Here is a 25,226-nt window from a genome sequence, read left to right as displayed (position 1 = left end):
CGGTAATCCTTTATTCGCAAAGATTGTCCGCAGTTTCTCTACTGTAATGTTTGCTGATGTATGCTGCATTACTACAACCTCCGGCCATTTAGACAATGCATCGATCCCAATCAAAAACATTTTGCCATTAACTGGCCCCGCAAAATCTACATGGACCCTCTTCCAGGCCCTGACTGGGGTCGGCCATCATCCCGAGGCTCGACGCGGGTTATCAGCATCTGTTTGACACGTGGCGCAATGCTAACCAACTGCTCAATGTCTGTCCAACGCCGGCCACTACAACAGGCTACGAGCAAGACTCTTGGTCTTCACGACGCCAAGGTGACTGACATGCAGTTCTTCCAAACACCGCTGGCTGAACTTTGGTGGAATCACCGCCCTCATTCCCCACATAACGCACCGTTGGACCAACGACAGCTCCGATGCGCGCGACGTGAAAGGTTGAAATGCCGGTGTCGAAGGTAGATCGCTCCATTTCCCCGTAGAAATCGCCTGGACGACACGGGTGAGCACCGGATCACGAGCCGATTCCACCGCGACCTGTCTGGCCGTGGTCGGCCTGCTTTGGACCTGGCCCAGCGCGAACACATCGACCCGGTCGGCCGACTCAGACGCAGCTGGACCCTCCGCACACGGCAAGCGTGAGAGCCCGTCGCAGTTAGCATGCTTCTCGGTGCTTCGGAACTGAATATCATAATCGTCAGTAGCATGAAACAGACACCACCGCTGTATTCGCGCGGCCGCTACCACCGGTACCGCGCGTTCGGGTCTCAGGATGAATTGAAGCGGTTTGTGATCCGTCTGCAAAGTGAAATGCCACCCCAGCAGGTATTGATGAAACCTCCGCACACTCCAGACAAGGCTGAGAGCCTCGCGCTCGATCTGGGCATATTCCCGCTCTGCTGCTGACAGGGTCCGGGAAGCAAAACAAACAGGCCGCTCGGAACCATCGTCCATCCTGTGGGAGAGCACTGCCCCAATGCCATATGCAGAGCTGTCGCATGCAAATAAGAGCGGACGCGCAGGCTCGTAGTGCACGAGGACCGTATCCTATGTGAGCAGCCGCTTGACGCGGTCAAACGATGCCTGGTGTGCAGGCCCCCAAGCCCAGCGCTCGTCCTTCCTGAGCAACCGTGTTAACGGCGCAAGTTGTGAGCTGAGCCCGCGCATGAACCTTTGGTAATACTGGGCCATACCAATGAACGAGCGCAGCTGCGTCTTGTCACGAGGCAGTGGCATGTGTTGAATCGCCTCCACCTTCCGAGGACCTTTCAACAGCCCCTCCGGCGTGATGATGTGCACGAGGTATTCCAAGCGCTGGTTGAAGAACGCGCACTTGTCCCTGTTCAAGCGCAGGCCGCACGCTTCTAGCTTTGTCAGCACTTGGGCAATGTTCGCAAGGTGCTCGCCCGCCGTTTTCCCCGCAATGAGCACATCGTCCAGGTAAGTCTGAGTGGGCAGGCCAATGCAAACCTGATCCATGGCTTTCTGCCACAAGGCTGGGGCCGAAGCAATCCCAAAACAGAGTCGGGTATATCGATAGAGCCCTTGACACGTGTTGATTATCAAAAGCTCGCTACTCCCGGGATCCAGCGCCAGGTGAAAATATGCATCACGCAGGTCGAGCTTCGTGAAGTATTGACTCCCCGCCAATCGTGCATATATTTCATCGATTGACGGCAGTGGATATTGCTCCATGCTGAGCCCCGGGTTAACCATGGATTTGAAGTCCCCGCACAATCGGACGTCTCCATTCCGTTTCAGCACCGTGACAACCGGGGTGACCCAATCTGAGTACGACACCTGTTCGATCACTCCACAGGCCTCCAGCCGATCCAGTTCACCCTTGACCTTGTCCCGCAGGGCATACTGCACCGGTTGTGGTTTACAAAAACGAGGAACCACCCCCTCCTTCAAGAAGAGCTTTGCCTCCACGCCCTTGAGTTTCCCAAGGTCGTCACAAAACAAACCTTGATGTCTTTGAAGAATCTTCTCCAACTGATCCTCCCACCGGCTCGGCACGGATTGCACAAGGTGAACTGCCGCCCAGTCTAGCCTGATGCGGGACAGCCAGTCTCGGCTGAGGAGAGACGGTCCCCTCCCCCGCACGATGTACAACGGAAGCGTGGCGACCTGGCCTTGGTACCGCACAGACACGTCTGCTATCCCGACTGGCGTTATCTTCTCGCGGGTGTACGTAAACAGCGTGAGGTTTGACCTGATAAGCTTCAGGCCGTTGAGTCTACGCGCGGTCTGTTCCCCGATGATTGACACAGCCGCTCCCGTATCGACCTGAAATGTGATCGGCGTTTTGTTCACTTCGTTTTCCACCGTCATCGGGTGCGCCGCCGCCAGGCCGATTGAAAACAGGCCCATCAACGGCCGCCAGTTCCGCCCCGGGTCGCCTCGCACATCGCCGTCCATGACCTTAATGGTGGCTGGCGCCCCACGGCACACACGCTTCAGATGACCCACCTCGTGACAATTTAAACACACGGTGCCTTTATACGGGCATGCACAGCGCAGGTGTCGACCTCCGCATCCCAAACACGTCCACGGGGTCACCTCACCGCACGTGCGGCCGCGTGGCGACGTCCGACCCGCACCGAAGGTCATGCGCGCGTCCCGGGGTGCTCGCGACCCCGCGTGGCCGGTGATGGTCCGAACATCCTCACGAGTCTGCTCGACCGCTGTAGCCGTGCTGACCGCCGAGTCGAATGTAATGGTTTCACCCTTCAGCCGTAGAACCGCCGAAACCATCTTCGCTTCTTGTAAACGAGCAATAAAACTATCTCTGAGCCGAGCTGGATGCTCCTCCGCCGTGAACTTGCATGCCATGGAAGAATGCTTAATCCGCGCCACAAAATCAGCGACGCGCTCCTCTGCACCTTTCGAGAGGCGATCGAACTGGTATCGAGCGAGCTGTAATGACTTCTCCGGCGCCATGTGTGCTTTCATCTTCTCCACAACGTCGCGAAACGACAGCCCGTCATCACGGGGCTTGTACGGTGCCACCAAATCACTCAGTAGTCGATAATGCTCCGCCGAAAGCGAAGCGAGCAAGATCGACTTCTGTTTGCTCTTGGCGACCACATCATTCGCGTGGAACTAGCATCCCAATTGTACCGAAAACAATTCGAAGTCGTCTCCGACGAAAACGGGCACATGTCCGTTTTCAACCATCCTAGTCAGCCAACTTTGGTGTACGAGGTGCAGCGGAACACGAGAAGCAAGAGTGTTAGCATCAACTCCGCTTTATTGCGCGCCGGATGTACATCCCTGCCACCCCTAGCGGGCGAGTCATGATTTACGAAAACCCAATCACGTGATACAGCACAACCATCTGGTCACACCTGGTTACACAATTACAGCCACTTGAAGGTATCACGATAGCTCAGTTGTTTGCACTTTTACCACTGATGCCTGAGCATCTGCCTTCATGCACGGAAGTGCTATACAACTTGACAGATACAAGATCAGAGATTGGGATACTGATGGCTGATGTAAGCCAATCTATTTGGCCGATTTTGGCCGTTCTCATTTGTTGTTAAATACGCCATTTCAATCTCGGTCGATATACGTGCACAAATGTGTCCGGACGCATGAAGAAATTCCGACAGGTTTTACTCACTCACAATTGGAGCTTCTGCTCGTGTCAAGTCTCAAGTAAAGTCTCGAGTCACATCATGTTCAATTCCAGCACATCAAGGTGACAATGACTTCACCTGCCTCACAGGTTCCCACCCATATATTATATGGCAGTGTTTTTGCCCCTTCAATTTACGTTAATCCCCCTTTCTAGGGAGATGTTATATAATGGGTGCAATGATTTGACCAATTCAGATTTAGACTCAACTAAAAGGTTTGAGACTCAGATCCGGTAAAGTCTTCAGTCTCAAGTTTAATCACAAGTCGTAAAAAAAAAATACAACTCGAGTCTGAGTCTGATATTCTGGGCTTGTTGAGGTCGAGGTCATAGGGCATATGTCAAAGTATGGTTGCCCCAAAAGAGGAACCCTATCTCGATAGACTACCCTTCAGAGGACATGAACGGAGGAGACACTATCCCGTGTGCATGAACTCTTCATCGATAATCCTTCAGACAAGTAGATACCTGTTTCTTCTTCCACCGCACTCCTTGCAGATATTAAAAATCATTACTGTCAATTTCGAAAGGCAAAGGCAAACTTATAGTGCTCTACAATACATAGCAGAATGATACGTCAGATACGTTGACCAGGTACAGGGGGTTTGTAGTTGTCACTGTAATTGCCATAATAATTTCATCTCACGACCAATTGCATTACCGAGTCAACTGCTCGTTTCGGGGGACAAAATTAATGAGAATGAACATCCGATTTTTCGAGTCCGAAATTAATTTGAATGCTATAGTGTTGTTCAACACGACAAATGTGAAAGTGCACAGCACAAATCATATGCCATATGCCAATATGCATGCTGTGCAACGACAGGGAATCATAATTAAAATGAATACAAAATGGCTACATTATGTATCGCAGTAATACACAAACAGAAGAACATTTCATCAAATAGTATTTTCATTTAAACAAAACAACAACAACAAAAAAGGACAAATTACATACTAACGCTGTTGTAAAAAGAAATGAATGGAATTCATTTCCCAAGGTAAACAATTAAAAAAGGTTAATCATCAGAAATAATCGAGCAATGCCAGCCCAGAAGTTTGCCAGATGACCGCATCGACACAATCGCATACTTGCTGGTAATTCAAACAAAATATTTTTGAAAGCTTTCGCTGTAATATCTGTACAGCTTTCCTCTTTATATCCCACAGCAATAGCACACACAAGAGATGTGGGAAGAGAATTGCTTCCAAACAATTTGCATTTAATCTGAAGCTGCAATCCTGCTGTGAATAATTAAGCTAACCTGGGAATGCAGAAGAGTTATTCTGGAGAGGCAAACGCCAAAGCTTCCTGAAGTTTGAACCTGGTTAGGTCAACCAGAATGGACAAGGTTTTCTTTGGATGAGGATGAGTCAGCAAACCACACAGAAAACAAAGATAGCTCAGGTCCCAAACCTCTCATTTTTTTGATCTCGACTGTTCGCATCTTTTTCCAGCACTTCCAACATTGAACCAACGAGTGAACAGGAAAGTTGCAATGATGTCCCTCCCGGGAGCACTAGGATGGGTTCATTTTAATCATGCTGATCTACATTCACAGCCTAAAATGCAACGTTCGACCAAGATAATGGTCGGAAGATGTAGGCAGCAATGCCTTTATGTAAGCAGCGTTTTGGTGCCCTGAGGGCACTTTTACAACCGTCACCAGGTGCAAGGAATTTTTTTGCAAGGAATTTGTATGCAAAGGAGGAGGCCATTCGGCCCATCATGCCTGCACCACACCAATACCAGATTTTTAAATAAATCCAGCAATACCCTTCCCTTCATGTGAAGCCTTTTGGCTGCGACACTGGCACTCATTTCGCAGACCTCAGAAGGATGACAGGCTGAGTCAACCCACTGGTGATAATTCAATAGCAAAAGGGGCTTTAACTAAGGACCCGAGGATCCCAAGCCACCATCCTAACCACGAAGCCAACACCAGGTTTAAGGCCCAGTCACACCTTGGCGATCTTGCCAGCGTATGCCGACCTCTGAAAAATGTGTCTAAAACGCTGGCGCACGTCGAATGCGGTATGGGTAAGTTTGGTATGCGTGAATAGAACGCTAAAGAACGCTATCATACGTCGTATTAAATGGAGTACGTCTTGTAATTTTAAACATGTTGAAAATTTTACGACGTACTTGCCGTATGACACACGTTCCGCATAACGCTGGCCATAAGTTGTAGGCACGTCACGCGATCGTTGACACACGTTACTTGAAAGGTACTCACAAGTCGAAACACGTCAAGGTAATGGTTAGCGTCAGTGTTCCAGACTCCCGGTTTTTTTTTTTCTTCGGTATGACGGTGTTCAGTGTACAGTGCGGTTATGATTTAAATCGTTGAGCGGCAGCCTATTAATTATATTATATTATAACCGCACTAGAAATCGAAGTGTCAAAATCACCATCATACTGAAGGAAGGAAGAAAATAAAAAAATAAAACTAGGGAGTCTGGAACACTGACGCTAACCATTACCTTGATGTGTTTCGACTTATGAGTCCTTACAAGTAGTACCTTACAAGTAACGTGTGTCGATGTGTGTCACCGATCGCGTAACGTGAGTACAACACGTTACTCATAGCTTAGAAATAAGTTTCAGGTACGCCAAACATTACCTCGACGTGTTTCGACTTATGAGTAACTTCCAAGTAACGTGTGTCGACGTGTGTCAACGATCGCGTGACGTGCCTACAACTTATGGCCAGCGTTATGCGGAATGTGTGAGTCATACGCTGGCATAAGTCTTAAAATTTCAAGCATGGAAAATTTGAGAACAACCGAAAAGTACAACGTTTAAAGCCAGCGTACAACGACGTATGGCAGTGTTTTTCAGCGTGCTTTCAATGTTATCAAAACTTACCCATAACGTATTCGACGTGTAGCAGCGTTTTAGACAAATTTTCCAAAAATTGGCATAAGCTGGCTAAAACGTCAAGGTGTGACTGGGCCTTTAGGACGGATATCATCCTCACTTTGATATCATGCAAGACGGATATCATCCTCACTTTACGGATAGACCATATCTTCAAGGCATCCTCAGTATTATAATGAACACATGGCATAACAGCAAGGTTGAACTTGCTGACAACTACAGATTATGGAGATAGTGGTGGACTTTTTGACAAGGTCACCTGAACTTTGTATGACCATTCCCTAAGGAAATCTGAATTTATTACCTCTGCCACCGAAGGTTTGTCTGTCCGTCTATCTGTGAGCAGGATATCTCAAAAGGTTATAGACAGATTCGGACGAAACTTTGTGGACAGGTCAGGTGTAAGACAAGAATGAATTGATTCGATTTGGGGGAAGATCTGGTTCCGGATCAGGATACTCAAATTTTTAAGTGATTCTTCACCATTTAGTGAAAGGTCCCAAAAAACGATATATAACATGATATTTCAAAAGGTCGTCGATGGATAATGACAAAACTTGGTGGATGAGTTGGTTAGGTACCAAGAACAAGCAAATTCGATTTTGGTGAAGGTCCGGACTCAGATCCAGCCTAATCAGTGGGACACAAAACCTAAACTGTTCAGCCTGGCAGAGGTACGCGCTCTCCTGAGTGCCCTTCTAGTTTTCATATGTTTAATATAATGTGATTTCAAAAAATCTTCTTCAACAAGGTGCTTCACTCAAAGCTTCATTGTTCTTTCTTGGAGCATTAAAAAAGACATAAAACCAGCCTTTCAATTAATGGACCAAAAACACATGAGAGACCCATGGAAGATGAAGGACAGTGTTACTGCAGGATAGTTGTTCCATCCAAAACAGGGCAGCACACATTGTTGGATAAGAGGCATTGCAGGTTTTCTGGTTTCTCTTTGTATTATTTTAAGGTTACTCTTAAGATCAGTGAAGCATTTGTCCAGATATCACATGCAGGACAAGGACATTATGAGACACCGGTATACTTATACATGAATTACAAGGACATTAGCAGACAATGGACAAATTAACACAAAGAATGACATTCGAAGGTGGGATCCCAGTACCATAAGTAAACTGTTGAAATGGGAACGGCAAACAGTTGACTAACGGAACAAGCAAGCTCTCCGATAACAATGGTGGTTTTTGTGCAGAGACAATGAAATAGAATCGAGCATGACAAAATGTTATTCTCGGAGGGAAATTAGAAAAAGAGCAAAGACCAATACAGATTAAAAAATGCAATACAAATAAGCTGACCATTCTATCTGCAACTGCTTATTGCTTTTTACAACATAAGTACAGAATTTCAAAATGTGACAATGGTTGGATAACAGAGTTTGCTGTTCTCTGTTCTTGCATACAGCAGCTTGGCTGCCGGATAGTGAAAATTTATTGGAGCAGAGCTGTGCTGCTGATGCTGTGCCCCCTCAACCAGTGCATTGGTACTCATTTCACCGACCTCAGAAGGATGACAGGCTGAGTTGACCCAACCTGGTGCTAATTCAGCAGCAGACGGGGCTTGAACTCAAGACTCTAGGATGCCAAGCCAGCCACCCTAAACACTAAGCCAACACCAAGCTTCGCAGAGTTTGCAAAATAAATAGCTTGGGTGTGGGCCAAAATGTATATATAACTCGAAGGGCACTCGGTAGAGCACATACCTCCACCACGCAATTCCTGATCCACGAGAACATATGGAGCCCCATTTATTTTTTACTATAAGAGCACTCGGTAGAGCGCATACGTCCGCCATGCAATGTCTGATCCACGAGAACATCTCAGGCCCAATACATTTTTGAAATATCATGCTATTCAGTACTATTTCGTTTTTGGCCCGATCTCTCAATGGTGAAGAATCACTTAAAAAATTAAATAATTCTCGTATCCAGATCCGGATTCAGATCTTCACCAACATTGAATCAATTTGTCCTTGTGACACCCCCAACCTGTCCACCAAGTTTCATCCAAATCCGTTCACAACTTTTGACGATATCATGCTGTATATATTTTTTAGCCCAAACTCTCAATGGTGAAGAATCACTGAAAAAATTATCAGATCTGGATCTGATACCTAATCTTTACCAAAATTGAAACAATTCTTCCTTGTCACATACCCAAAATGTCCACCAAGTTTCGTCTGAATCCATCTCAAACTTTTTAAGATATCGTGCTATATATCATTTTGGCCCTTTCTCTCAATGGTGAAGAATCACTTTAAAAACTCAAGTCGGTGGATTCAGATCCGGATCTTTACCAAAATTTAATTAATTAGTCCTTGTCACACACCCAACCTGTCCACAAAATTTCATCTGGATCTGTCAACAACTTTTGGAGATATGCTGCACACAAACAAACAGATGAACAAACAGACAGACAGACAAACAAGAAGACGTTGTGCAGAGCACGATACTTGCAAAATCCATAAAACAAATTTGACTTAAAAAAAAATGGTGGTTGAATTCATTAACCAAATATGTAACTCCTCTTCAAATTTCAAGTCAATCAGATGAAAATTGACAATTTTAGAAATCCGGCCTATGTTGACCTTTTTGCCTGTGTTGGTCTCAAAAATAATTGGTGGTTGAATTCATTGACCTGATATGCAAATCCTCTTCAAATTTCAAGTCAATCAGATGAAAATTAAGGATTTTAGAAATATCACCGAAGTTGTTGACAGTTTGCCCTTTTGACCTCAAAAACAAAATAGTACAGTCAAAATGTCAGATGACCTCCCACAAATTGCAACAAAAGCAAACTCAACAGATTTTGATTCCTGGATATGTCCTCAGTGACAGAAAAAAATTCCAAAGGGATCCTCTGGGGGGAAAGTCCTGAAATCATGGAAATCCAATATGGCCGCTACCCGGCTTCGGGGAAAATGAGAAAATTGTAAAGATTGATATTTTAATATGTAAATATTTGTTTTTCTGCATTCTAATTGTTTCTAGTTATGGTCAGTATATTGATATAGAAGATTAATTATAAAAAAAGTGAAATGTATTGAGGGTAAAATAAAAAATTATAGCTTTTTTGTCCAAAAATGTCAAGTTTTTGTCCCGAAAAAAAATATTTACCTGATACTGATTTTGGCTCCTGGACCAAAAAAATAAGAAACTCGGTGAAATAAGAAACACAAGATGAAATCAAGTCTATGGCAATACAATATAATTATGTAAATCATTGAAACATGACAAAATTCACAATTCCACTCGGGGCAATCACATCTGCCTGACGAAGGTTTCGAAATGAAAATGAAAATTCGCATTAAACTCAGAAACTACATCCATTATAAACTTATTATACATGTTGAGAAAATTCAATCGTATTAAAGTTAGAACTCGACAATGTCGTCATCATCCTCATCATTGTCACATGGAGTGTTTGTGCAGCCAGAGCCCCTGCAGTTTCCACAAGCTGGAGTGCACTCAATGTTGTGCTTCTTGTATGTGCATCTCATGGTGCTACATTCAGCCTGGCAGTTGCACCTAATGACACGTAACATCTTTTCAGGAGCTGGAGCTATTGATGTCTGAAGTGGCACAAAACCCTCGTCACACTTCTGCCAACCCCAGTCTGTCGGAAGAAGTTCATCTGGACATCCCTTCCATTCTTGGACTTGCAGATACACGCGCAGGCTGTGATACTTTGCTGCTTCTGATGTTGGTGGTAACATCTGTGGTTGCACGTGAGAGGAGCTCCAAGCCACCATGTCCCAGTACCGCTGATACCGGAGGGTGTCCAGGGTGTCAGTTGACTTTCCGTTGTAGATTATCACCAATGTTTTTTCTCCTGCATCTGCCACATCACATACGGAAGCTGGATATGTATCAAAAACCTTGGCCTGCTCACGGAATGTGTTGTTTGCTTTAAACTTTTTGAGGGAAGCGCCCTTTCAAATCCCATGAAGACGAGATGTCGTGTCGCACCCAATAACTGCATGTAGAAACAGTATGTGCTTGCATATGTCTGTAACAATCATTTTCTTTGTAGCCTTGATGTTCCAGATGCGAGGCTTCTTCGTGTTCTTCTTTGGCTCGGGACAAAAGAAGAGGTCATGGGATTCTTAGCTTGCATGGTAGCATAGGAGGACAAGGAGGTCTGTGTCATCACCAACTCACAGAGTGTTGGTGAGAGTAGCAGACTGCACGGCCTTCAGTACAATCAGGAGATCAGCATCCCCTGAGGCATGGTGTGTCTCACAGTTCTTCTTCTGAAGCTCTTCACTCAACATAAAAATGAATCGCTGTTTATTCTGCCTATTGGCAAGTAACTGTTCCTTCTTCATTGTGAGACGCATGTCAGCTGTAAATGTCACAGTAGTGCCAGCATTCCCTTTAGACCGTCTCTGGTGTGTCATGTCCTTCGTGTTGGTACTCTCATAACCATCAAACACGACTATGGCATCTCCGTACTTCTTTGTTACATAATCAGTGTACTGGTGGCATATGTCTCTGTATGTAGCTCCACGAGACCATGGAATGCGTTGAACAAGTGCCCCGCCATCCAAAACATACTGTTGCCCATCATTGGGGATATCGGCTGGGATATCGGATCCAAGAAGATCCCAGATGGCATCAGCAAAGACTGGCTTGTGTGCTTCTCGGAGCTGAAGATAGGAATCAAAGAGGGCTGGTGGATAGCTGCACGGTTCATATTTGAAGGCCGACTCCAGTTCTTCTGCTGTCTGTGCAACAGTGATCAGTCTCTGGAAGAGGAGTTGTGGGTCAACCTGGACTTGCTCTCCATCAACCTTGACAGATGACTTCATGCCGAGGGTGACAACTTGGTCTTTCCTCTTAAATGTGTACTCAGCAGGTGTTTTCCCATCCAGAGATTTCAATATTTTGGCTCCTACAGCATGTGCTGTATCGACGTTGACGGTGGGGTGTGCATGAACTCCAGTGGCAATGTTCCTCAGATGTGGATCACTACTGAACGGATTCCGTTCCTGTAAATACTGAAGAGCTGATAGTGTGTCCTTCCAGTCACAAGATTGTCTTGCCTTGGTCATGTCCTTCTTCTGCTCTCCAGTGTTGTAGTTCACACCTGTAAGCTCCTGCATTGCCTGGTTTATTTCTGCACAGGCAGGCATTGATAGTAGCCATACCAGCCGTTGTTGCTCTGTCATTCCTCGCCCTCGTGTGGCCCCCCGCTGGTCTTCAAACTTCTCATCAGAACTTGTTCGATGATCAGGTCAGATGAAAGACCTGCCCACAGGTGATAACTTCGTCGAACCACATGGAACCCCTCATAAAAACGTTGTTGGACATTGGGATGTTGAGTTTTGAGGTTGGACATCTGCTGCAGATACACCCTCGCAGATTTGGCATACAGGTTGTGGCCCGAGGCTGCCAGGTAAGGCAGCATTTTCTGGATGGCCTGTAGATGTAGTGCCCAGTTTCCAGTGCGATCTGCCAGGATGTATTTGCGTAGAATGTCCAGCATGTCCATATACTGAATCCAGAGCGCTGCAGTTCTAGAAGATATCTTTGCAGAATCGGCATGCTTCTGAAGGTGGTCTTTGATTCATTTGAAGACGTCAGACTTGCATACTTCTTCCACAGATTGGGGTTGGCAGAAGTGTGACGAGGGTTTTGTGCCACTTCAGACATCAATCGCTCCAGCTCCTGAAAAAATGTTACGTGTCATTAGGTGCAACTGCCAGGCTGAATGTAGCACCATGAGATGCACATACAAGAAGCACAACATTCAGTGCACCCCAGCTTGTGGAAACTGCAGGGGCTCTGGCTGCACAAACACGCCATGTGATAATGATGAGGATGATAACGACATTGTCGAGTTCTAACTTTAATACGCTTGATTTTTCTCAACATGTATAGTAAGTCTATAACGGTTGTAGTTTCTGAGTTTAATGTGAATTTTCATTTTCATTTGAAAACCTTCGTCAGGCAGATGTGATTGCCCCGAGTGGAACTGTGAATTTTGTCATGTTTCAATGATTTACATAATTATATTGTATTGCCATAGACTTAATTTAATCTTGTGTCTTCAACGTTTCTTTTTTTTTGGTCCAGGAGCCAAAATCAGTATCAGGTAAATATTTTTTTTTGGGGACAAAAAATTGACATTTTTGGACAAAAAAGCTATAATTTTTTATTTTACCCTCAATACATTTCACTTTTTTTATAATTATTCTTGTATATCAATATACTGACCATAACTAGAAACAATTAGAATGCAGAAAAACAAATATTTACATATTAAAATATCAATCGTTACAATTTTCTCATTTTCCCCGAAGACGGGTGGCGGCCATATTGGATTTCCATGATTTCAGGACTTTCCCCCCAGAGGATCCCTTCGGACTTTTTCTGTCACTGAGGACATATCCAGGAATCAAAATCTGTTGAGTTTGCTTTTGTTGCAATTTGTAGGAGGTTGACCAAATATTTCTGCTAAAATGCCTGAACTAAAAGGCTTCTTGCTTATACCAAACTCTACCATGTGGTCAAGTTTCATGAAGATCGGTTTAAAATTGTGACCTGTCGGCGATAAACAGACAGACAGACAAACAGACAAACAAACAGAATAACAAAATCGACTGACCAATATACTCGAAAAATATTCGGTTATGCAAGTAACAAACCGAGAGAAAGGGTTGAATACATAACCTCCTTCACCTCCGGTGGCAGAAGTAAAATATCATGCCATATATTGTTTTTGGTCCTATCTTTCAATGGTGAAGAATCACTTTGAAAACTATATAATTCTCGTGTCCAGATCCGTATTCGGATCTTCACCAAAATCGATTCAATTTGTCCTTTTCACACATTAAACTGCCCACCAGTTTCATCCGGATCTGTCCACAACTTTTTGAGATATCTGCACACTAATAGATAAACGGACAAACAAACAGACAAATAAACAAGGAAAAGACATTGTACAAAGCAAGATACTTGCAAAATCCACATTCCTCTCCAAAGGTTGCCATGGATACATTAAATTGTCCATTTCATTAAGATTAAAATTGACAATCTTCATCAAAACTCAGCTCAATCGGATGAAAATGCATTCTTTTTCAGATTGAAATTGATGATTTTAGAAGTTTATATTAAAATGCTTCTCAGTTGAGACTACCACTACAGCTTGGTAAACTTTCATGACAATCGGTTTTGAATTTAATTGTGGCCTGTCGGCAATAAACAGACAGACAGACAGAATAAGAAAATCCACTAACAAATACACTTGGAAAATGTTCAATTTTGCAAGTAACAAACAGACCGTGGTGAAAACATAACCTCCTTCCACCTTCAGTGGTGGAGGTAATAACAATAACAAGTAAAAAAGATATAAAATGTCATATCCCCTGTTATTTTAGTAATTTTGCTGAATGGAGTTAAAGGGCCAGCCCATATATATGTCCAACGAAAATGGCCGCCAGTCTCCCAGTCAGGTATCTTTGATCAGATCGCAAAATAGAGTGAGGGGCATGTGTATGCCATCATATACTGTGCATGTGCCAAGTTTGAACAAATTCGGACCATGCGTGTCTGAGAAATGGTTGGTGACAAATTTAAGTAACAAAATGGTCACCTGTCGGCCATCTTGGATCTGATCTCGAAAAAGATATGACGTGCATATGCAATCCATCATTGGTTATCTGTGCGCCAAGTTTGAATAAGATCGGTAAATGCATGTCCGAGGCATGGTTGAGGACGTGTTCAACACCGGATTTTTTTTTTTTACAAATAAAATGTCCGTGAGTCGGCGATCTTGGACTGATCTGAAAAAAATGACGCGCATATGAAAGCCATAATCCATAATCCATGTGCCAATTTTTTGGGGATACAATGTTGAGGCTTGGATGAGATCTAACACACAAACGTACAAGGGGAGCAAGAGACAAGAGGGGCAGGAGAGGGAAGGACAAAACAGTGGGGAACAGAGACATTAGGAGATCTGTGGAAGGGAGACGGATGGGGAAGGGTACACGGGGAAAACAAGATGGACACCACAGGGACTTTCAGCTCCTGACATGAAAGGGACCTTCAGGAAGGAAAGCAGGGAATTTGAAGGAAGTGGGTTTGGAATGGATTAACAGGGGTAGAAAAGATCGTGGTTTTGGATGGGGGAAGAAAAGAGATGGTGGTGAACAGCTGTTTTGAGACGTGAGGTGGAGAAGCTTGAATGAAAGGACTTTGTCAAGAGGATTGTTGAGAAAGTAGATGGTGGGGGGGGGGGGAGGCTTTTCCAGATTGTCCTTTCAGAGAGACATCGTGAGAGTGTGATGTTTGTCAGGATTTAAAGGCATGTTCCACGTGTTGGACCAGTTTGTGATTATATCCAGATCTGCAGAGAGTGAAGAGGCTGATGCGTGCCGATCTCAGCGATGAAAGATGATACGGCAGTGGGTAGAGTAATCAGCAAAGAGATAAAGAGGATTTCCCAGAGAGTCAGCGAGAGCATTGGTGAAAACCAGAAAAAGAACAGGGCTCAGAACACTGCCTTGAGGAACTCTAGCCTCGACAGGAGAATGGGATGAGAGAACTCCATTAAGGGCCCCATGATGGCTGGGTAGCAGAGGAAGTCTGTGAACCATGATTGGGGATTGCCTTGGATAACAGAGGAAGAGAGGTTGGTGAGCAGGGCAGGGTGCCACACCGTATCGAAAGCACGTGATATGTCCAGGGAGATGGCTCTGATTTCATGTCCGGCATTGAGGCCCTCCATCTATTGTTGGGAGAACAGAGGCAGCATATCCAGGGTAGAGTGACCTGGTCTGAATCCAAATTGATGATCGGAAATCAGGCCATTGGAGAAGAGGAAGGATTTAATGTCTGAAGCGATGTTGGATTCCATAACCTTGCTGATGATTGGGAGAAGGCTGATTGGTCTGTAGTTGCAGGGATCTGTTTTTACACCTTTTTTATGCAGAGTGGTAATGTTTGCTGATTTCCAAGCAGATGGGAAATGACCTTGAGCAAATGAGAGGGTGACGAGAAGAGAGAGAAGGTGAACAAGAGCAGAAGAGAAGGACTTTAGGACATGTGAGCTGATGCGGTCTGGACCGGTTGCAGAATCTGAGTCGAGGTTTGACAGCAAGCTCTCCACCTTGTCAAGAGAAAAGGACACAGAGTCCAGGGATAGCTGGGTGCGACGGGGTAAGGTGGGTACAGAAACCAATGGGTTTGGGACTCCAGATTTTGAAGCAAACACGGAGTTTAGGCATTCAGCCTTTTCACCTGTAGTCAGCTGTGCAGCCAATTGAGGTAAGGGAGGAGATGGAGAGGGAACATACCCCAGAAAAGACTTATTTAGACACCACCAGGATTTGGAGGAGGGAGACGGTTTGACAGTTCAGACTTGAGAGTAAAAATATCTTGTTTTCTGGCTCTCCTGAGGGTAGACACACACTTGCTCCGAGCTTTGAGGAAGGAACTGAGATTGCCCTCAGTTGGATTAACCTTCCATCAGGCGAAAGAAAGTTGTTTCAGGACAACAGCCTCACCGCAAGCTTCAGTGAACCAAGGGCGGGAGGAAGGGTAGGGCAACTGAAGATGAGATGGGATAAATCTGTGCATGAGAGAAAGAGAGCAAGTTTCTTTGAAAGAATTCCCAGGACGAATTCATGTCGGAGGAAGTCGAGATGGGAGACCAGTATAAGAGTTTGATGTTTGCTTGAAGACCCTGCCAGTCGGCTTGAGTGAAATGCCAGACTCGACGGCACTGAGGTGGTTCTCTAATAACAGCCAGAAAAAGGTCTACTTTGACAAGGACATGGTCAGATGAACCGATTGGAGCGGAGGAAGAAAGGCAGATATTTTCAGAGAAATTGATCAAACTCAGATCCAGAAGAGATCGAGTACCATTGGTTGAGATCTGGGTGGAGAAGTTGACAGATTGAGTCAGTCCCAATGAGTAGCAGAAGTCTTTTGCTGAGGTGCCATGGCAGGTGAAAGAGGTACCCACACCCAGCCAACTGGCATGATGACAATTGACATCACCACATATGAGGAAGAGAGAGTTGGGATGGGAGGATAGAACTTAGTCCACGTTTTTGGAGGGCGACGTGTAAATGGAGTCACCACTGTTTGGTGGGCTGTACAACACACATATGAACATTAGGTGGGTGCGGAGGGGAAGCTGGGGTGCAGAGTTATTCCTGGGGGTGTGTGTGGGGGAATAAGAGCAGTTCATGTGAGTGAGGAATAGAGTCTTTGATGAAGAGAGCAACTCCGCCACCAGGTCGAGGCTCAGGTCTGTCATTCTGGAGGAGGGAGTAACCAGGGAGAGATACTTGGGAGTCAGACATGTCTTGAGGGAGGAAAGTTTCTGTTAGGCAGATTATGTCTGGTTTGTCAGTGGCAACCTTTCTGGAAAGATCTGTTAGGTTTGAGCGAAGGCCCCGGATATGTGAGGTACACACTGTTAATGAAGAGGGAGTGGAGGAGGCTTTGGGTGCAGGGGAGGGGAGGTTAGGACAAGGGATGAGGGGGGGGGAGGTAAGGAGAGTTGTTGAAAGAGTGTGGGGGATTACAGAAGAGCTAGGGGAGAGGGCCAGATGAGGAGGAGAAAAGGCTCTGTGGTGATGGGTTGAGGTGCAGTGGGGAGTAAGAAGAGAGGGCACAGAAGGCAGTTGAAGATTGGAGGAGGTGGAGTGATGAGATGGAAGAGAGAGGGTGAGGTAAGGAGGCAGCTTTGTGGATGTAAGGGGGCAAGTTTGAGAGGGGGGAGTGAGGGGGGAGATTGGAGGGTTGGGTGAGAGGGGAGAGTTGAGAGAGAAGGGTGAGGGGGAGTTTTTGAGAAAGGTGAGAGGGAAGCTTGGAGGTGGAAGAGTGAGAACATTGCTTTCAGAGGGAGAGGTGTGAGGGAAGCTTTGAGAGGGAGGGGAGAGCGGAAGGATGAGACTTGGTGGAGGTATGGTGAAGAAGGGAGCAGGCAGTGGGAGGTACAAAATTTGAGGGGTAGGGAGGAGGGAAGGTGTGCTGAGAGGAAGGAAGGAGCATGTTTGTGGTGATGATGAGTGTACTGATTGAGAGAGTGAGATATCTATTAGGTTAGAATGGAGCCCACAGATGTTAGAACACAACACACTTTGGGACAACAGAGGAGGAGCTGATACTGAAGCATAAGGCAATGAAGAGGTGTCAAGAGTGGAGGTAGGATGAGGGGCAAGATGGGAGGGGTAGGGAGAGGGGCTAGCAGGTGAGGGGTTAGGAGGAGGTAGATTTCAGTAGGTTGTGTGAATTGTCAATCAAGCAAACAACATCGGTAAAATTAAACATCGGTAAATGCATATCTGAGAAATGGTTGAGGATGTGTTCGACACCTGTTTTTTTTTTTTTACAACTAAAATGGCCGCCAGTCGGCCATCTTGGATATAAGATCGAAAAAAATGACGTGCATATGGATACAATCATGTATTGTCTTTGTGTCAGGTACGAAAAAAAAAATCGGTCCATTTATGTCCAAGATATGTTTGCGGATGCACACACGGACACGAAAATCGAGACCAAATCCATAAGCCCCCATTTCGGACTAAGTCCAATCCCAGGTCGAAAAACCAGTTAAAACCAGTACACATTTTCAACTGGTCTCTATTGGTTCTAATTGGTCTTTAACTGGTCTCTATTGGTTTCAACTGGTACCAGTTAAATTCAGTCAGAAATCCAATTTCCCAGTTGAAAAAACCAGTAGCTCATATTTGTACCAGTTAAAGTCTTACTGGTCCCAGTTGATACCAGTTGCAATGTACTGGTCCCAGTTGATACCAGTTAGTTAAATACAATTGTATTTCAACTGGTAATATATCACTCTATTCCAATTTCCATATTAAAACCAGTAAGAAACCAACTGGCTTTACTGGTACCAGTTGACCAGTAAGCTACTGGTCTTTACTGGTTTTTTGACCTGGGATGGGAGCTAAAAATAATAATAATTGCATAACAGTGAGATGTGAACCTGCATGTAATCAGGAATAGAATATAATCTAAAGTCTGATATACAGTACTGTAATTACTATCTTTCTGTAATCAGAAAGATAGAACATCAGCCATTCATAATGTGAACAGCATCCAAAGCAGCATGGCATCTAAATGATGGGTGTTGTGGGAGAGGGGAGGGAGCGAGAGGGACAAGATGGTGTCAAAGAGTTTCTGAAAACGTACAAGAGGCATGAGTGAGCAGGAAAACCAACAAGGCAATAAATGTTGCACTGACGATGGCGAGACGAACATCACCACGAAATGTCTCCCTCACTTCATTGTCAAATAGGTCTGGACCTCCATACAGCACACGCACAGAGCTGGGGGCAGGAAGGAGAGAGGTGGGAGACAGGCAAGGAGACGGGCAAGGAGAGAAAGGGGTAGGAGGGTGGGGGGAAGGGGGGGAGAAAGACAGAGAGGGAGAGAGAGACAGAGAGACAGAGAGAGAGAGAGAGAGAGAGAGAGAGAGAGAGAGAGACAGAGAGACAGAGAGACAGAGAGACAGAGAGACAGAGAGACAGAGAGACAGAGAGACAGAGAGACAGAGAGACAGAGACAGAGAGACAGAGAGACAGAGAGAGAGAGAGAGAGAGAGAGAGAGAGAGAGAGAGAGAGAGAGAGAGAGATAGAGATAGAGATAGAGATAGAGATAGAGATAGAGATAGAGATAGAGATAGAGATAGAGATAGAGATAGAGATAGAGATAGAGAGAGAGAGAGAGAGAGAGAGAGAGAGAGAGATGGGGCAAGGAGGGGAGAGAAAAGGAGGATGAAGCTGGTGCACGTGAGATGAAAGGTCAAATTGGTAAAAAGGGACAACATTCCAGGACAGGTGATAAATACCTCCATAATTAATTTAGGATTCTACAAGGGAAGGGGAAGGGGTGTGGGGTGGCTCATGTAAGAAAGCTTGAGGAAAAAAAAAGAAAAGGAGAGAAGGTGGAGGATAGAGGAGTTTGGGAAGTGGTGAGAAGAATATAAAAGGGAAGATTGCTCCAGGCCTCGAGAAATCAATTCCAATTCAGATACATGTACTTGCAAATTCATTTAAATTCAGGAAGAACTGTTCGGATGAGGTGGGTTTGTAAAGGTAGAATTTTAGGTGAAAGAAGAACAAGGAATCTCAAATGAAATAATCTCGATAAGAAAATGCCAAATTGGAGGAAATAATTTATCGAAATAGGAAACAGTACATTACTGGGCTTGGAACTAGTAATTGGGGTTAGAATTGTGGTGTTTTAAGACAACACAAAAAAGCACATCTACAGGTAATGGGCAAAAATAAAAAAAGGAAACACCTGGGTAAACGAGGAACATCAAGAAATGGCTTCCACACAGGTGTGGCCCATGTGTTAATTCAGCAAGTAACATCCCAGAATGCTTTGGGTCATGTACAAAACTTTTGCACTGGCCTGGTTCCCTATAATTATGGCCAGCATGGCTACAAGAGGAGTTCCCCCACCCCGCTCCCCCACTCACAATTCCCCCATTCACAGAACATATGGTTGCCCATTGGTTTTATGAGCATGACGCTGATGTTACCCATAAGTCATGGCCTTCTCAGTCACCACATCTGAACCCAATTGAGCATTTATGGGATATTCAAGAATGACACCTGAGACAGTGTTTTCCACCTCCATCAAACAGATGTGAGTTGATTGACTTTCTCACGGAAGAATAGTGCCGCATCCCTCCTGCAGAATTCCAGACACTGGTGGTCGCTATCACCCGGCACACACAGGCCATACTGGCTGCACGTGGTGGCCCAAATGCCCCATGAAGTGACTTTACATTGGTGTTTCCATTCTTTTGATCACTACCTGTACATCTACAACTATAATCACTGAAGGCAACTCGAAAGAAATAAAAATAAAAGGAAAACTAGAAGGGTGCTCGGAAGAGCGCATACCTCCACCACACAATGCCTGATATGGTTGAACATATCGGGCCCAATACATTTTTGAAATATCATGCTATATATTGTTTTGGCCCTTTCTCTCAATGGTGAAGAATCACTGAAAAAATTAGAGTAGCTGGATCTAGATCTGGATCTTCAACAAAATCTAATCAGTTTGTCCTCGTCTCACACACAACTTGCCCACCAAATTTCATCCGAATTTGTCCAAAACTTTGTGATATCCTGCACACAAACCGACAAACAAGAAAAAGACGTCGTGCAGAGCACGATACTTGCAACATCCGTCCCCTCTCCAAAGGTTGCCATGGATACATCAAATTATCCATTTCATTAAGATTAAAATTGACAATCTTAATCAAAGCTCGGGCCAATCGGTTGAAAAATGATTATTTTTTCAGATTGAAATTGATGATTTTAGAAGTTTGACCTTGAGTTGACCTTTGACATTTTGACCTCAAAAATAGTTGGGTTTCAAATTCAGTGGTGCACTATGCAATTTCTGATTATTTTCCAGGTTAATCAGATGAAAATTGACAATTTTGCAGATGAAATTTGATGATTTTAGAAGTTTGACCTCGAGTTGACCTTTGACCTTTTAAACTCAAAAATAGTTGCTTTCCCAATTCAGTGATGGACTCTGCAAATCCTGTTCAACTTTAAAGTTGATAGGATGCAAATTAACGATTTTGCAGCTAAAAATTGATAATTTTAGAAGTTTGACCTTGAGATGACCTTTGACCATTTGATCTCAAAAATAGTTGGTTTCCCAATTCAGTGAAGCAAAATGCAAATCTTGTTCAAATTTCAAGTCAATCAAATGAAAAGTGACTTTAGAAATTCGACGTCAAGATGACCTTTGACCTCAAAATCAATAGGCGTCTCGGTTGAGACTACCTCTACAACGAGGTAAAGTTTCATGATGATCAGTTTAGAATCGCGACCTGCAGGCGATAAGCAGACAGACAGACAAACAGAATAACACAATCGACTGACCAATATACTTGACAAATCTTCGATTTTGCAAGGAACAAACAAACAGACAGACAGGGGTGAAAACATAACCTCCTGCCACCTTAGGTGGTGGAGGTAATAAAGTATAGGATGGTAAGTACACTTCCTGTTCACGGTGCAGCAGATAAGTGTATTTGATACAAAGTGTAAGGAATGCAACTCATGATCATACTTGGTGGACAAAGTGGGGAGCAGCTCAGCGTATCCCAACATGAAAGAACGCACGCTCTCTCGCTGAAGTGTCGGACGGTCCCGAGTGGAGGCAAAGCCAGGAAGAGGCGCACCCAAGGCCAACTCTGCACGAAGGAGGCGGCTGCGCAGGCAATTTGAAACGTCCAGCATCGCATCCACAAACCAATACGTTTGTGGATGGGTCAAAGCTAGGTGCAACGAGCCTACGGGTGAAGGAAACATATCGGCAAAGGACAAGCTGTGTTAGGAATCGAAGTGGATTTTAGGTGTTGGTCAGATCCTAAAACAAAAGTGCCATCATGACCAGAATAACAACACACCGACCTTTATTATTCCATTCACTCCATTAGTTATGGGCATGTGGATAAGCCAAGAAGGTTAGATAAAGTTAATAAGCACATTGAGATAAATAGCCTGGCAATTTGGATTACATTATGGAAAAGCCATACACTGTAATTATGCAGAGGTTCAGCATATTCTATTTTGTTGAAATTTCTCGCATGGATATACAGAAATAACAAGAACCATGAATATTTATCAATTCCTTCTTTAAACCTTTGAATACAAAACCTTCTTCACTTCCACCCACGACCACCACCACCACCCCACCTCCTCTAAAATACCCCACACCTTCTCCCTTTTGTATTTTTGTGAGTTCCTTCACTTGCTGTCAGTTTTACCATCAAGACATTCAAAATGAGTAGCAGATGGAATATAGTTTGGAAACAATGGAATGAGAAATTGGAAGTCCTAATTAACAGATGTCGTGGAATGTGATTAACGGTGATGCTAATTAATGGATAAATAATGTCTATGAGCACGTTTTCTCAGTTATATTCTTGTTCTGAATGGGTTCCTAACCATAAACTACAAATATCTTTCACAAACATTCAATTAATATACAAAGTGCCATCAATTTCATGCATATGAAAATACGGTATCATTTGTGATTCTTCCCACTCCTCTCCCGCACAGTACGCTCCATCCATTGCCCTCCCCTCCTTCCTCTTATGCCTACCTCATCCCAAACGTCTTTGCCTTCTTTCCCCACTCCGACACTTCTTTACCCTCTGTCCTTCCTTCTCTTGCTTTTCTTAATTATTTATTTCACATTTTAGCCCCCTATACCTTCCGCCCACGCATGCACGCGATTAAAAGGTGGCTCTTTTTGTTGCATGACTATTTGCCAAGAGGTATCGAAATAGACATGAATCTTTATTTGGTTCACAAATAACTACCCAATCTGATACATTTCGCTCAGGTCCATAGCGATATCACAAAGCGCATCGTCGCTCGGAGTGAAAATCACAGCGTTTGATCTTTGTTTAAAATGGTGCAGGAGATGGGATCAGCTGAAAGTTGTAATTAAACAAAGTTAAATTGTCAATATTTTGGTTGAATGAAAACTTTTTTTTGTCTCATGTGAAAAAGGGATATTGTTGATTTTGGTAGCAGCTGCAGTTAGAAAGACTCGACCACTATATAATGGATGTACCTCCACTGTAAAAAAACAAAAAAAAACTTTAATCTCCAAGGAGAAGACAAATAGGAAGGCTTGAACAAGTCTCTGACTTCAAAGGCTTTTGTGCAAGCTGCTTGCTGGTGTGTGATCATGCAAAATATACACAAGGGGTAAAAAGAAGAACAAAATGTTGTTGTCAGGTCTTTCATTGATGGATGCAAGAAGGGGTTACAAAGGGATGAATGAAGTGAAATCTGAATATTAAAACCATGTTGTGTTTGACATCTAAAGCGAGCCATACACTGGAGCAATTCATCTGTGCAAACCCCGGGCGATTATTCAGGAGGGATTAATCAGGACAAATCAGAGTGGAGCAATTTGTAGAGTATCGGGGGACGACATTTGGGTATCAACGTTGAGTCCCATGCGATGTACACTCACTCAATCACGAGGTGAACCTGAGGCCACTCTTGGGTGAAGTGCCAGTGACACCAAAACAAATTGCCTGACATTTCACACGGACTAATTGCTCCAGTGTATCGCCTGCGTAACATTGTAGCAGAAAAAAATACGACATTAATAAAAACCAAACATGAATCCTTTCCTTTCTTTTGTATGAAATAGTCTAAAAAAACACGGGTTAGGGTATCCTGTACTTGCCTGCTGAAATATTTTTACCTCTTCTACCTTGGAGCAGTCAGGCAGAACTACGTACTGTATGCCTACTACTTATTAAATGCTCCAATGAATCCCACTTTCTTGTGGGATCAGTCATGAGGAAAGTTTGGCAAAAATCTTTCATGAACCAGCTGACCTGGCCTGATATTCTGTAACTGCTTCTGGTAGGAATTTTGAATTTCATCAGGGTGTTGGTGATAACTCTCCCAAGTCTCCGCGAAAGACAATGTGAGAACTTTCATGTCTACCAACGAAAGAGTCTCGGTTTCTGGGTTCCTTTCCAGCCAGACTCCATATTCTCTGCTCTGAGGGGCTTTCTGCAGAAGCTGAAGATACCTGTTCGGGAATAGCCCTGTTTAAGTTATTTGTCGATTGCTGGTGCCAATTTGTTACCTCCGCCATCGAAGGTGGACAGAGATTATGTTTTCACCACTGTCTGTCTGGCTGTTGTTTGTCCGTCTGCGGGCCGGATATCTCGAAACATTAGGGACTAGCAAATACCGCCCATCGCTCTGGTGAGGGTAATACTAAAGGGGGGGGGAGAAAAAGAGGGAAGAAGAGTGTGAGAGTGTGAGAAAGTGAGTGAGAGAGATAGGGAGAGAGAGAGGGAGAGAGAGAGAGGGAGAGGGGGGAGAGCGACGAGGTGTAGGGGAAAAGAGAGAGAGAGAGGAGGGAGGTGTGGAAGCGAGGAGCGGTGGGGGAAGGGAAGACAGTCTGAGTTGAGAGGAAGTGAAGGCAGACATGTGGCAGAGAGTTAATTACAACTCACACGGTCTCATCAAAATGCTTCTGCATAGAACAACAGTGAAGGTGGAAACAAAATAATGTCTGAAATCCATTTTCTACTGGTCATACTATAAATACGGCCTGGAGACAAAACACACTGGACGCATCTCAAGCCAAGCTGTCCAGAGAAAAACATTGCTCAGACATGTCCGGAGACAAACTCCCATCCGGAGACAAACTCCCATCCGGAGACAAACTCCCATCCAGACACTTATGGAGACAAACTCCCATCCAGACATAAATACCACCTGGATACATTCAGAGACAAACACCACCCGGAGGAGTCTGAAGACAAGCTGTCCGGAGACAAACACCGCCCGGACATGTACAGAGAATCACTCATATCCAGACAAAAATACAGCCCAGATACGTTCAGAGACAAACACCACCCAGGCGCATACGGAGCCTAGGAGTCCAAAGAAAAACACCCATCTGTATGCGTCCGGAGATAAACACTGCCCCGATGTGTCCGGAGAGGAACACCGCCCGACGTGTCTGGAGACAAACACCGCCCCGACGCATCCAGAGACATACAATGTCCTGACGCTTCTGGAGACAAACACCGCCCTGACGCATACAGAGACAAACGCTGCCTAGACGCGTCCGGAGATAAATACCATCCAGACACGTCTCGAGAAAAACCCTGTCCAGA

General features: G+C 44.6%; 1 protein-coding gene across 7 annotated transcripts in view; it reads right to left on the bottom strand.

Annotated features, from left to right (window-relative positions):
• Window positions 1–25,226, bottom strand: part of DISP3 (dispatched RND transporter family member 3) — a 529,314-nt gene that overhangs the window by 337,291 nt on the left and 166,797 nt on the right. For all 7 annotated transcript variants that reach the window (XM_085899158.1, XM_085899165.1, XM_085899159.1 and 4 more), the window contains 2 exons: window positions 21,629–21,851; window positions 18,712–18,848 (listed from right to left, as the gene is read on the bottom strand). In XM_085899158.1, coding sequence (XP_085755284.1) covers window positions 18,712–18,848; window positions 21,629–21,851 — 360 coding nt within the window. The remainder of the gene's footprint in view (window positions 1–18,711; window positions 18,849–21,628; window positions 21,852–25,226) is intronic.

The sequence above is a fragment of the Eptatretus burgeri genome, chromosome 10 (genome assembly GCF_056783735.1).
Source record: "Eptatretus burgeri isolate ZD-2024b chromosome 10, Ebu_testis_v1, whole genome shotgun sequence".
NCBI classification, from domain to species: Eukaryota; Metazoa; Chordata; class Myxini; order Myxiniformes; family Myxinidae; genus Eptatretus; species Eptatretus burgeri.
This window is presented reverse-complemented; position numbering and strand designations above follow the sequence as displayed.